Consider the following 14,695-nt stretch of genomic DNA (forward strand, 5'->3'; position numbering starts at 1 on the left):
TGACAGAAAAATGAAACAGCTAAGAACATTGGAATATAATGATTTAACACTCCCCCACCCCCGTTCCTGCTCCCCCGTAATGTGGGTCAGAGCCTACACGGACATAACCGACCGCAGACAGGGAGAGAGACAGGACTTCTCCCCAGCTCTTAACACCAGTTCTTGCCCAAACCCTGCGCCTCCACGAGGCCGGGGCTTAGCTGCTCCAGGCTGCCTTTTGGCTCCTGTGCTCAGCTCCTGCATTCTTCCATCTCCCTGTTCCTGGGCTCTGGAGTTGCTTGAGGTGCCTGTTTGGAGGATAAGAGACTTCTTGTTCTATTATTCATATGTGCGAACACTGTTCATCTCTCTCAAAGAGATGCAGGCTTGGTTGGTTTCCTAAATGTCCTACAATAAATATTTAAGATTCACCAAAAAGGGTCGTCACCGTGGGCTGAAACACAACACCAGAAATTTCTCTGCTAAGCTTCCTGAATGCAGAAAATGAATAAATTACCATTCTATATATTATTTGCCCAGAATCTGTAAAATTATTTTACAAAGTGCTTGTATTTGATCTTCACAATAACCTCTGAGAGGAGGACAGGCACGGATTGCAAAAAATTATTAAAATCAGACATATATATTTAAAATACATACACTAAAAGAAAGCTCTAAAGGCTTTAGAGACGCTGGATGGAGGTCAGACCATTTGGGAACTTAATTTCAGGTCTCCAATATTCGTGCACATATTAAAAAACCATTTATTCAGAGCTTGTTACAAGCCAGATGAGATGGCAGTGGGTACAAAGATGACTAAAACACAGCCGTCCAGCGTAGGAGGAAGATCAGGTTCTAGCCAGAAGTAAACAACCCCTGCTTTGCAAGGTGGGGGGATGTGTGCTCTAGAGAATGGAGGAGAGAATAGGCCCACAGCTTCTAATCCAATGTTCCTGCCTGAGCCCGGCTCGGCGGTTGTTTACTAACGCCGTGTGCACTGAGAGGAGGAGGAGGGGGCTTTGCCACGTGACTGGGGTCGGCTCTCACTGGAAGGGTCGGCTGCTGGTTGGCAACCGAATTCTTTCTTCCCTCACTGCACAGCTATCTCCCGGGGTCTGCACAGGCTTCCTCGCTTTTCTCTCCACGAGATGAACTCGGGGCCTGTGGCTTTGGGGCCGCCGAGTGCACGTTTCTACAGCCTCCAGCGGGGTCTGAGCTGCTTGTCGTCCCCGCAACAGCCTCCGCTGATCGTCGGCAGCTCTGGGAAGGGGATTCGGGGGTCGGCACCGAGCTCGGCAGCGGAAGCCGGTCCTCACCAGCCTCGGCATCAGCGTGCACCGCTGCTCGCCGGCACCTTGATTCTTCTTCCATACCTTAATTGTGTTATGTACCTCAAAGATACTTTGCACACGAATGCTTAGTTGCACACTAACGCACGAACATTTGCACATGAATGCTTAGTTGCACACGAAAGCACAAACACGCGCCCTTAAGATGAAAGGCACCCGGGCTCCTATGCCTGGCCTCGCCGGAGCGCCGGGCTCTGGGCTCTGCTTGGCCGGCGTCGGAGAGACGTAGGCGACCCCAAGTGTGGCCAAAGTGTCCCCAATGCAGCCCCCAAAGCTGTGGTCAAGATTGTGGGTGATGCACCCCATGAATCTGCACTGCACATATAGGTCTGTTACCCGAGCTTGCCGGTGACCCGGCCTGCTAGGCCTCTCTGCTCTAGGGATGCGGCAGCTGCAGCCCTGGGGGGGGGTTCGGCGAGTTCCCCCAAGCCAAGCCAGAGTATCAGTGAGTCCGATGCATTGTTCCAGAGACTGGGAGGAGACCCGAAGGTCCTGCTCGGTGGAACGCAGGCATAGCCACAACATAAAATTCTTTTGGGGAGTGGGACTGAGGTGGGGGGTGTCTCCAAGTTAGCAGGGAACTTTCCCACTTGACCAGTACAACACTGTAGTGCTGCCTACAGTGTGGCGCCCAAGGGTGGGGGCCCGACGACCCCCTGACTGCACGCAGCAAGGTTTGCAAGGCCTGGAGCTCAAGCTTTTTTTTTTCCCCCTGTTCCTTTTTATTGCCTGGTTGTTTTTCGGTTTTTTTTTTTTTTTTTTTTTTTTTTTTTTCAGTTAAAAAAAAATAAAAAGACCAAGCCATCTCAGCAGCGCCAGCCGCCTGCAGTGGAGCGTGCCTGGCCTGCAGAGGCAGTCGTCTCCCACTTTTCCTCCGCCCCCGCGCAGGGCTAGGCTCTGCAAGAGCCACATTCTGTCTGCTTGGCAGTTGTGCTAGAAGTTCACAATTGCCTGGACCCCAGTGGTGGTTTTGGGCTCCAGGGCCAAGTTTTTGAAGTTTTTTTTGGGCCAGAACGCCCGGCCCAAAGCCTGCACACACTTATGAAAAAGGAAACAGGGCACCCCGGGAAATACCCCGGAGAGGGCGGAGCGCTCCCACCCTTGGGGCAGGGCAACAAGGGAGATCCCTCTCCCGGAACGTTACAAACAAAGCCCATGATTATCGCAGGGGGGCACCCGTGAGGGACGGACAGGAAGAGGGCCGGGGGAATGCCGGGGAGGGGACCACAGCACGGAAACGGCCCTGGGGCAGGGTTGCAGCGGTGTCCCGGGACGGAGGGTGCCGGTGAAGAAGAGTGAGGAGGCCGGGGAGGCAGGCCGTGAGGTCCTAGTGGAGGCCTGCAGCCTGTTGGCAGTGGAGGACCAGGCCACCCGAGAAAGGAAGGGGTCAGGTCACTGAGCCCTAGAAAGCTCAGTCGACTTAGAGGGAGCTGCAGACGCTCCCTTGTAGTTTTGGGCTCAGGCCTTTTTGGTGTTTGGAGCAGGCCTCTTGTGAGGAGAGTTAACCAAATCTCGGAGTTAGAGCCACATGCCAGACACGCAGGCGCTAAGTTAGGGCTAGAAGGCCAAAATCTTTGGGGGCGGTCCTAGGAAATGAGTGGGTAGGGGTCTTTTCCATTCTCTCTCCTGATTGGTGCATTTGGCGCTTGCACATCCGCGGTCGGATTGGGGAGGGGTCTCTAGGACGTTAGATTTCCACGCAAGGATTGGGGGGATTCAAGTGCTTTGAGATCTGAGCCAGGCTTGGTAGGGGGAGCCAGACAATTGGAAAGCCGAAGTGGTTATTTGGGGAGGGGTCTTTGCGCTTTGGCGGAGCGCAAAATTGCGCCTATTCTGGCCTAAGGCTTTGTCAAGAGAGGTTTCTGTGCAAGGGCGGACCAGCTAGGCCAGAGCTAGAGAAAGAAAGGGGGGAAAAATCAATACTATAAAGGGGTGGGGGACCCTGAGAGGGGTTCACAAAGGGTGAGACATGGCCACCAGGCGTTTAACCGACGCTTTCTTGTTGTTGCGGAATAATTCCATCCAAAACCGGCAGCTGTTAGCCGAGCAAGTGAGTAGTCACACCACCTCCAGCCCTCTGCATTCACGTAGCATTGCTGCGGTGAGTCTCCTGGCGGCCTCTCCAGACACACACACCGTGTGCACTGCGGCTCTGCCTGTCTGTCTGTCTCTGTTTGTCTCTCTGTCTAAAAAGAAAAAAAGAAAAAAAAAAAAAAAGGAAGAAAAAAGAACAAGACGACGACGATTAGGAGTGTTACTAAGTGGAAGGGTTCCTTGGCCAGGGGTCATGGGGCACCTACGATCCCCAAAGGGGACCACAGTATCAAGCCCTGCTCTACCTTACTTTACCCCTTTCACTTCCATGGGCCTCCTAGTCCTCCTCCCCCATCTCCCGTCGTCACAGCACGACGGGCAACTTCAATTTACATATGTTTTAACCACGAGGACTTGGAATCTAGGCCTTTCTACAACCTTTTTTTTGTTTTGTTTTGTTTGGAGTTCCCCCCCCCCCCCGCCCTCCTGCTGTGGCCTCACTGGTTCTTTGAGCCAGGTGGTTGGTTAGCTGACTCAAATCCTTGCAGAGAAAACTGCCCCCCTCCCCCAGGAAAGAGTTGGGGGGGTGTGAGTGCGCGCACTCGCGCGCCCCCCTCCCCCAGGAAAGTGTGTGTGGTGTGTGTGTGTGTGTGTGTGTGTGTGTGTGTGTGAGAGAGAGAGAGAGAGAGAGAGATGTACTTTTCCCACCATTTTTCTTCAAATGGCCAAGTCCTCGGTGTAGCCATACACCCCAAGAATAATTGCTTTGCTGTTTTTCCCGGGGTTCATGTTGGTGAGACAGCAAGGTGCCGAGCACTTTGTTTTCCATTTCCCACACAGGAAATTAAGCTTTCCCCTCCATTCGAACTTTTTTAAAATGCATGATGTGGATGTGAAAATTAACCCCCCCAAATAGCAGATGGCTTTTGATTTTATTGACCGGAACTTGGTCTAGCAGTAGTGGGTTTTTTTTGTTGTTCTTTTTCAAAGCATTGTGCCAGAAAGATTGCTGTATTTGGTTTGTTTTTGATGGAGGCTTTGACTTCCTGAGCCTCAGTTTACTGCCCTCTCAGATAGGGGACAGGTCTGAATGGTCCAACCAGACGAATATTGTTAGCTTTTGTAATACCTTTAATTGAAAAGGGAAGAATTGAATGGACGCAGCCTTGGAATATAGGGGAATGAACAGTCACCCCAAGATCTAAGGAGGTTGTATTTGAAATACAATTTGTGAAACCCTGCACCTTTCCCGCCTTTTAGATGCTGTATTGCTTTTCATTTATTTCTTTTATCATTTATTGAAGTGCTAATGAAAAATTAAGCTCTGTGTTGTGATTGTCAATGTGTTGCCAAGACAGTTGTCCCTTTTTTAAGTCACCGTGGAAATTATGTTTGGCCATATTATTCACAGAAAAGGGATTTCAAGCCGTGTGAGCAGTTTTAAGAATAAAAGGATGCAGAATGTAAACTTTGGTTACAAGGTATAGAAAACTGGCTCTGATTGTGCAGGGGCTTTTTATATTTGAAGGATTTTTACATTTGTAAACTGAAAGAAATAATATTACATAGAAATAAGTAGGAAAAAAAAATCTTAGCATGGAAACTGGTTCATTCTAACAAGGTTTTTGAAAGGAGTCTCCAGAAATAAGCCGAGAGATAATGAGTGGAGAAGTAATAATACAGCTGGTAGATCTTCACTTATATTAAATAAGACTCGCCAGTCCTTTATGACTTAATTTTATGCTACTTCATGGGGAAGGGGTAAAAAAGAAAAAAAGAGAGAAAAAAAACGGAACTAAACCCATGCTAAAGCTTTAGGGCCTCAATTTTAATTGATGAAAAAGATATTACTTGATTTTTTTAAATTTAATTCTGTACGTTGAAAGCACCCTGAACCTTTGGGTAACATGAGAAAAAAAAGTTAACCATTAATTCAGACAGTTTAATAGCACAGTGTCTCAGACAGGCAGCTTTTCAAAACGGCGTTGCTGAGTCCAGCTGTTTTTTTTTTTTTTAAATGTTTTTCTAAGTTAAACTATTTGAATATGTATCTGTTTGTATGTCTAAATATTTGTGGAATAAAATAATTTAAAATGCTTAGCTATAGGTATGGTTTGGAAAAGCAGATAATGTCAACAGATGCACAGATCTATTTAGCAAATTCAGACAGTTTTTTGAAAGTGATTTACAAATGCAACTAAAATTCATGTTGAAGTTAAGAGCATTAAAAATGTTTTCATATGTCATGCTTTTGAAAATGCTGAATGCCTTTATTAGCCTGTGCTCCGGCATTTTTCTTAGATGACTAAAAGGAGTCAAGTCTATGGAAATACCTGAGTGATCAGTTTGGGCTACTCCAAAAAACAGATTTTTGCAGTCCAACAGAAATAGTTTGCCTAAGTTAGAGTTTAAAAGACAAAAACATATTTCTACATTTCTATATTTTAATTGTGTTCATGAAAAAAATGCATGCTATAAATCACTGTTTAAAATTAAGTGTTATATTTTCAGGTTTTTTTAAATAAGGTTTTTTTTTCCCCCACAAATTATTTCTGCACATAAAATAATCAAGAATGTCAAGATATTAACAGAGATTACAATTTTTTTAAATAACTTATGGAAATTAAGAAAGCATTTTAAATATTTTGAAGAAAAAGATGTGCTTAAGACAATTTTTAGAAACTCCAGCATTGTTCATACCGTGCTTCTGGCTCAGAGAAATTTGAAAACCACATTTTGACTTGCAAATTTCAAAACCGGGTGGTAAATCAAAACTATCAGTCAGCTTTGACTATGGACAAGATATTAGATGATATTAGGTTATCCAAATGATTATAATTAAATTTGCTAATTTTATTAGATGTCTATGGAGATGTTTAATGTTAAAATGGCACTTATTTTATATATTCTGCTCTCAAAAATAGAGGAAGCAAAAGAGCAAAACATTTTTAATTGTTAAATCTAGTGATGCATTTATATGTCAGGGACATTTTACCACTTTGCATTTTTCTCAGCACATTTTTCAGCTTGGAGAAATTACAAATAAAAATTTAAAAAGTATGTATTTGTCTTAGTCATATAAGATAAAAGAGACAATTTGTAAATACATATTTAAACTTACATAATTAAAGGGAAAATAGCCAAACCTGATAATTTAATTTTTAAAAATCATTACCTGGAATTTTAAATTTCTAATTAGAAGGTAAAACTTTAGACAATGATTTTAGTGTGTGTGTTGTCTCATGTGTAATTAAAAGCAAATATCTAAAATAATAAAATTAAAAATTTAATAATTAAATTTAAAAATTTAATATTGAGCTTTCACATCCTTATTTGAGGGCAACACTACAGAAATGGATTATAAAGTAGTACGTGGATGTGCATATCTCATACAACTCAAAACAAACCACAATAGAAGCCTGAACATTTAAAAACAATAAGCCCATACTTTTAAAATAGTGATTTGAAGAGAAAACTACAGGTTTGTTGGTGACAGTTTCAGTAGGAGGCTATGTATGCACATAGCCTTACGGCTAGGTACGGGTAAATGTGTCACAAATAAGGAGGGATTTAAGGAGGACTTTCAAGCAGCAAAACAAGCCAGCAGCAACAACAATAACAACAACAACAAACCCAAGGAGCAGAATGGACCTAAAGCCCTTTGGCCCAATTGTCCCTTTTTGTGGAACCCTCACGTTTCCTTGCTGGACTCTTTTGTGATAGATACGGCATGCTGGCAGCTGTGATCTTTTACTTCTAAAGTGTCTTTTACTTTACCAATGCCAGCAGTTTGTCTCCCACTCTAGGGTCTGTCCCCTGGTGTTTACGGCATAGGACACTGATTTTTCCTGCATGTGGACCCCACAGCTGCTTTATTCCCTGGAGGGTTTTTCTAGGCTCAGCCGGCCCGGGTCAGACGAATAGTTTAAGTTTCTTCCCTGTGAATGAAGGCTGATTTTTCTGTATTCTTTTTAAAGCACAACAACTATACAAAATTCTACTCATTTAGAATTTTGAGTTCTACTGGTTTTTTTTTTTGTGTGTGTGTGTGTTCATATTAGTAAAGCTAATTGTTAAAAACAGACTGGGGTTTCATTTTTGTGTCCAAGCCAAAGGCACTTGTTGGTAATTTAGAGGAGCTGTGTCTTGCCTTAGGTTTGGAGCATCCATCATGATATCCCTCGGCAGCATATGATAAAAGGAGAGTGATGGATGGAAGTCTGGGAATTTAGTCTAAGCCCTGCTCTGCTGTGGATGTAATCTTTTTGGACGTCTTTTTGTCTTCTTGCTAAATTGAGGATTTTGAGTGAGGTGATCTCTGGTGGCCCCATCAATTCAACAGTGTTTCTGCAGTTCTGTTTTAATACTTGTTTCTCCTGACCAAAGCACACAGCCTTACCTTTAAATTGAAAAGGAGAAATCCATAGTCAACAACAGTTTTGGCTGTCAGCTCAAGGCTGCTGAAGAAAAATACATAGAAGCAGCTCCAGTACTGTGCAAAAGTATTTCTGGACATGTCTGCCAAGCACAGGGTTAAGTCAGTACCTTGTGTAGGCAACTGCAGGCAGTTGGCTTCAGGAACCTAGATGGATTTATAAAGTTAAATAATAATTTAAAAAACAAAATCTTGGAAGGACTGAAGGGGAAGCTGAATTGGTTAAGGTGCTGTGTGGTATGGTGGTATTGTGTTCCCCAAAATATTGTATACCCTAATATGGTGGTATTGTGTTCCCCAAAATATTGTGCACCCTAATAAACTTAACTGGGGTCAGAGACAGAACAGCCACTAGATACTTAAGTTAGGCAGTGGTAGCACACGCCTTTAATCCTAGCATTCTAGAGACAGAAATCTATCTGTCCAAGGATACAGCCAAGTGTGGTGACTTCCACCTTTAATCCCAGAAAGTGAGCCTTTAATCCCAGGGAGTGGTGGTAGAAAGCAGAAAGGTATATAAGGAATAAGGACCAGAAACTAGAAGCATTTTGGCCTGGTTAAGCATTTGGCCTGGTTAAGCATTCAGGCTTTTGAGCAGCAGTTCAGCTGAGAGCCATTCTGGATGAGGACTCAGAGGCCTCCAGTCTAAAGAAACAAAACCAAGCTGAGGATCCGGCCAGGTGAGGTAGCTGTGGCTTGTTCTGGTTCTCTGATCTTCCAGTGTTCACCCCAATACCTGGCTCAGGTTTGATTTTATTAATAAGAACTTTTAAGATTCATGCTACACCCTAATAAACTTACCTAGGGTCAGAGACAGAACAGCCACTAGATTCAAAGGCTAGAAAATGGTGGCACTCACACCTTTAATTCTAGCACTCTGGATCTCTGTGAGTTCAAGGCCACATTGGAAACGGCCAGGCATGGTGACACATGTCCTTAATCCCAGAGAGCGAGCCTTTAATCCCAGGAAGTGATGGCAGATAGCACAAAGGTATATAAGGCGTGAAGACCAGGAGCTAGAAGCATTTGGCCTGGTTAAGCTTTCAGGCTTCTAAGCAGCAGTTCAGCTGAGACCCATTCTGGATGAGGACTCAGAGTCCTCCAGTCTGAGGAAACAAGACCAGCTGAGGAATTGGCGAGGTGAGGTAGCTGTGGCTTGTTCTGGCTCTCTGATCTTCCAGTTCACCCCAATACCTGGCTCAGGTTTGATTTTTTTTTTTTTTTTTTTTTTTTTTTTTTTTTTTTTTTTTTTTTTTTATAAGAGAAGAAGTTTCAGGGTTAGAGTTCATGACCATCATGATGGGGAGCATGGCAGCAGGCAAACAGGCTGGGGCTAGAGCTAAGAGCTTGATATATAAGCATAAGGTGAATAGAGAGACACTGAGAATGGTGGGGATCTTTTGAAGCCTCCAAGCCTGCTCTGTGACACAACTCCTCCAACAAGGCCATAACTCCTAATCCTTCCCAAACAGTTCCACTAACTAGGGACCAAGTACTCAGATATATGAGGAGCCTATGAGGCCCTTATAATTCAAACCATCACAGATGTGTTTCAACAAATTGGGATGTTTTCAATCATATTTTTTGAGATGTCTTCTGTACCTTCTCTTCCTTCCTCCCAGAATTCTGATATGTTATGCTTGATAATGTTTCTCACAGGCCTTTAAAGCAGTAGTCTCTTGTTTTTTCTCAGTCTTAGGCTGGAAATTCTCAACATAACCTTCCAATTCAATGCTGTTGATCTCTTTATAGAATTTCTCATCTCAGTTATACTTTTCAAATCCAAAGTTTTCATTTGGCTTTTTTTTTTTTTTTAAGTCATTTACATCTCTTTATAAATGTTCTGTATTTATGTGGTTTTTGTTAGCTATTTTTGTTTTTTTAACATGATTAAAAGATCTGATTTAGGAGCTGGAGAGATGGCTCAGAAATTAAAAGTGCGGGCTGTGCTTGTAGAGGATGCAAGTTCAGTTCCTAGCACCTACACAGGGTGGCTAACAATCACCTGTTATTAAAGCTTGAGGGGATCCTGTACCCTCCATGGGCACTGCACTCATGTACACAAACCTACAAATATGTACATAATTTAATTTTTTTATTTACAAAAGAAAAATAAATTTTCTGATGTATACTCCTCTCCTGAAGCCTATTTCTGGTCTTCCACAATTTCTGCTGAGGTTTTGGTGTTTTGTTTCGTTTTTATGTCTTGTAACCTTTTTCTTGTTTAAAAAAATGGACAGGTTTGATTTTATTAATAAGAACTTTTAAAATTCCTGCTACAGTGTGACTGTTGTTTTCTTTGATCTTGAGATGAATCTGAACCCGGGTGGGAGCGCTTGGTTAGTGCTGACTGCCTGATCTATACTCTGCTGCAAAAGCATGCACAATCTATAAATGGATTATAATCTATAGAGTTCAGTGCTCCTAGATTAGTTCGAAACTAGCACATTATTTTTAATAAAATGTGTGCTTTGTGGGGGGAGGGGACCTAAGAATTAATTGTGGTTACAGGTACCTAAGGTCCTTACTGAGTCTTGACTGTGGTATTAGTGAAGATTTATGAATGCTTACTGTGTGCCTGGCAAGGCTGAGCCTTTTCCATGTGTGACCTTGTGTTGTCCTGGATGAAGTTGGTGCTCATGGTTCAGATGAAGAGTGATGGGTAGAGGAGTTAGGAACTGACCCTGTCACCCACCTCACGAATGTGGGATTGTGGGTAAATACCTGGGCCACTGTGGCCCTGCCTGCTTCCCAGTGGGTGTGGAAGGACTTGTTTAATTACATCTTTTTTCTTTTGTAGTAGGCTAACCTGGTTTTTTATTTCTTTTTACAGCCATCCACAGTCAGTTTTAACTTGCTCATGGAAGCTGGAGAATTATGTCTCTGTGTGTAGGCTCCAAGTATGAAATCATTGTATATTTCTCTTTAGATATATTTGCTTTTCTGTGTGTGAAGGAAGGTTCCATTTGAGCAGGGAGACTGACTTTCAAATGAGGGTTCTTTGTTGGATGAAAGTGAAGCAAACTTTCATTTTGGCAGCAACAGGGAAGAAGTAAACATCAGTATAGCGCAGACCTGGGCTCCCAGCTCACTTTGCTCAACTCTTCCAGACCCCTGAGCAAACACAGATGGGTTTCCACTTCTCAGTTTTATGTAGCAAGTTCTTTAGACTATAAATTCCAAATGCTACTTGGAATTTTTCAATGTTTGCTTGATTGCATGCCATGGGCAGGTCACAAGCCTTGGTTTATATGATATAAAGGTTTTAGAAGGTGGTGATGAGTACTAAGGTGTCTTTTTTTTTTTTTTTTTTATTTTGGACTATATTATGGTCTCTCCTAATGGTGATTCTTATGTTTAACTCAGGTCTAAATGACTAAATTTCCTGGTAATTTCGTGGCAGGAGCTTTGAAAACCTGATTTTTAAGAAGTAGAATGGGGGTGGTCTTTGAAAAGGTGGTGTTCTGAATTTAGTCCTGATGTGCAAAAAATTCCAGGAATGATTAATAAAAGTAGAGAGGCTGGAGGGTGGCATGGGGAAAGGCTTGGTGAAGCTGAGCTGCCCCCATCCTTGCCATCATCAAATACTGTGACTGTGACATTTTGAAGTGTTGTTTTGAGTATTTGCTTTTAATCCTAGAACCTCATGATTGTATTTTCACCTCTTAGTGCCTAGTAATTGTAGGAATGAAAAGAAGAGGGTGTGTGCAGCCAGCTGATAACTCAGCGGCACGGGCTCAGGTGGCAGGCGGCAGAGACGTGACTCATGGTGCTGCTTCCCTAGACGAAGCCCTGGGAGGCCCTTGAAGGGGTCTGGGCTCTCGCTCCACTGCAGCCTTCATCTTGCCTCTGAAATACTGACACAAGATGTCCAGGCTCGCTCTCTTCATAGATCTGCTACGCTTTTTAAAAATACAAAGTTTGTTTTCTTTTTAAAGCACAGTGAAATGAAATGAGGTGTTTTCATGACGTGGTCTCCTTGAGCCTCCACCACAGCAGTCTGTGTGTGTGTGATGCATCTTTGCACCAGCGCAGTGCACCAGTGCAGCAGCTCTCAGCTCCAAGATGCTCTCTCCTTAGAGTTCTATGCAGAGGGCTTGTGGGATTACTTTGTGTGTGGATTTTGTTGTTGTTTTTGATGGTTTTTTGGTTTTATTTTTAGTTTTTTTGCTAGCATTGTGTGATAGTATTTTGGTATTAATAATCAAGCTTCATTTGTACTACTAATCTTTAAATAAGAAAATTATGTTACTTATTTTTTTTTAATTTACTGCTAAACATAAAAAATCAACACTGTTGATTATTGAAATTCACCACTAATTATTTCCATGATCGATACTGTAGGAAAAAAAGGACCTTGTTGTTTAGATTATCTGTCATTAATAACTGTCTCTTCAGAAGATAGAGTTTCACGTTGGCCTAAAAAAGAAGCTTTAACTTTCAACTGAAATTCAACCCTTGAGTGCCCTTTGCCCCCTCTACACACTGGTTAAGGGGGGTCCTTTTCCCGTCTGCATTGTCTTGGTTTGCAGGACTGTGTAGCCCTCTGCATAGCTGTGCCAAATCACAGCACATGCAGGAGTGTTTTTTCTTATTCCTATTGGTGTCTCCGTCACTGGGGATAGAGCCATGGCCATGGGGTTTGATTTGTACAGTCCTTAGGTAGAGTGGCTGCAATATTATTTGAATGCAGCCATTGTAGACAGTTTTGTAGGTTATTTATGTTTTATTTCATTGCATTTACTGAGTTGATTGTAATGTTAAAATAGGCATTTATATGACACAGTAACATTATATTTTAGCATTTATTTTGTCTTACTAAGGAAATTTAGAAGTGATATTGCAAGTGATAATTGATCTTTATGAATAAAAATTACCACTATACTTAGGTGAAACAAAGCAAGTATGTTTTGCTTGTTTGCAATGTGTTTTAATTTTTACAACTATTTATAGATTTATTACCTCCTTTGCCAAAAGAACTACAGTAAATAAAAACACATGTTGGTGTAGCCTTTTCTAAGAAGGAAGACTCCAGAGCAACCTTTTAAGGGCTGCTTTTGTAGTCATTGAGTATGTTGATACGTGTCTCCTCACCTGATGGCCTTGTGTGTCTGTCTGCCCATGCCTTTCTGCTTTTCCTGCCCGGACGGCCCGACGGCAACACCACAACCACAGGAGCTGGACGAGGTACTGTGTGCTTTGGGGATTTTTGTGTGTTGGGTGATTTTAGTTTATCAAACACTGTTTTCTTGCAGTCTTTGGTCATATAGATGACACTAGCCCTGGCATACATGTAGAGTAGATTGGAATTACTGTATGGAGTGTATTGATTTCATGTTTTGCCAGTGTTCACACCACGTGAAGTGGTGACCTAGAAGGATGCTTAGGAGACATGTCTACTCTTTGGGAAGGTTCTCAGTTTGGGAGCAGCCACAGGGGAGAGTTACTTACCTGGGCAGCAAGCTGCCTGCTTACAGGATGATGACCTGGGCTCCTGACTTCTGAGATAAAGGGGATATAGTGGTTCAAGTGGAGCATAGGGGGGCAGGCCATCTGATGACAGCCTCGAGCAGGTAGGGATGGAGCCACAAGTGCTGCTGCCATCTGGCTAGCCCCTCGTGCTCCTAATGAAGTGAGGGTACTGTATGTTTCGGCTTCTGCTGCAGGGACCACTTCTGACCTTCCTGACAGCACATGCTTGGCCTCTTCGTTTCTTGTCAGCGTCTCCCGAGGAAGGTGAGGAGAGTATGCATCCATGTCACATGATTTCAGTAGCCCTGCTAACGGGCCAGGAGACGGGCGGGCGGGACACCGCTGCTGACCACATTAGTGTCTCATTCTGTCTCAGCGATGAAGGGGCAGTGAGAGCGTTTCTGAGGGAAGACTGCTTTGTACAGAAAGGCAGATCAGAGGTCAGGATCCCTTCCTCCTTTTATAATCCTGCAGGTGCCAGCTCCTGGTTATGCTCTAGTTATATGTTGGAAGAGCTTAAACTCACAGTTGGTGATGCCAACACACTGTACCACTCAAGCATCCTTCCTTGTGAGCCAGTCAAGTGAAAAGTGGAACTCTTTAATCCTCATGACTTCATGTGAATCCCACCATGAGGGCTAGGGGGAATGAGCCTCCTGCCCTGTGGTCAGCCGGGAAGGATAAAGGGTGCAAATGGTGATAGACTCCTGTTCCTTTTTTGTTTTTAGTTTTTTAGTTTTTTTTTTTTTTTTTAGAAGAATAACCCATATTCATGTGTTTGAAAAGATACATGGGATTCCATTAACAGTGGTCCCTCCTGAGATTGGGAGGAGAATAGGGTGAAAAGAAAGCTTCAGTTTTTGACCCCCATCCTACTGTACACACGTGTTTAACCACTGGCCTGCATCATTACTGTCGCAAGAAGCATTGTTAAAACACACCCCCAGCCTGCAGCTCAATGACTAGGTAGCCGGGGCTAGGCCTTCCTGTCCCACCCAGGATCCTCACTGCTAGCACCCAGCCTGGGCTGAGGAAGATGTAAGATTTCTGCTCCTACACAGTGAAGCTAGTAGGTGGGTCTCATGGGGCAGAGCAGATGGAGATGGATTTGCTGATGAAACCTCTGCTAGGTTTCACCTGACACATAGACCCTTGTGGACACCCATGGGACATCAGGATGTGCCTCCTTGCTGAGCAGGTTGCAGCTGAGAAAAGGGGTGTGATTGTGGGAGGGCAGGTAAGTGGTTCTGACACCTCAGGCCAGCCCTCATGAGCAGCTTGCTCTAGTCCCTGCTGTAGGGGCAGCCTCTAGTCACTGGCTATGTTTGGGAGGAGCTTGCAGACCCTTGTGGGTTTCTCTGGGGGTTTTGGCCAGCATGTAGCCTAGGCTGGTCTCCAGCTCTTGGCAGTCCAGGTCCTGGGGTCA

General features: G+C 43.7%; 1 protein-coding gene across 12 annotated transcripts in view; it reads left to right on the plus strand.

Annotated features, from left to right (window-relative positions):
- Positions 1-2,532: 2,532 nt before the first annotated feature.
- Positions 2,533-14,695, plus strand: part of Stx16 (syntaxin 16) — a 38,608-nt gene continuing 26,445 nt past the window's right edge. For 2 of the 12 annotated variants that reach the window (XR_003732982.2, XM_037205433.1), the window contains exons 1-2: positions 2,533-3,429; positions 12,973-12,984. Coding sequence is in view for 5 of the 12 variants with exons in the window: in XM_037205433.1 (XP_037061328.1) it covers positions 3,298-3,429; positions 12,973-12,984 (144 nt within the window). In the remaining 7 variants the exon portion in view is untranslated. Of the gene's footprint in view, positions 3,430-9,626; positions 12,985-14,695 lie in introns of those variants that run through there. The other 10 variants (XR_003732981.2, XM_028855799.2, XM_037205435.1 and 7 more) reach the window with 8 other exon arrangements.

The sequence above is a fragment of the Peromyscus leucopus genome, chromosome 4, assembly GCF_004664715.2.
Source record: "Peromyscus leucopus breed LL Stock chromosome 4, UCI_PerLeu_2.1, whole genome shotgun sequence".
NCBI lineage: Eukaryota > Metazoa > Chordata > Mammalia > Rodentia > Cricetidae > Peromyscus > Peromyscus leucopus.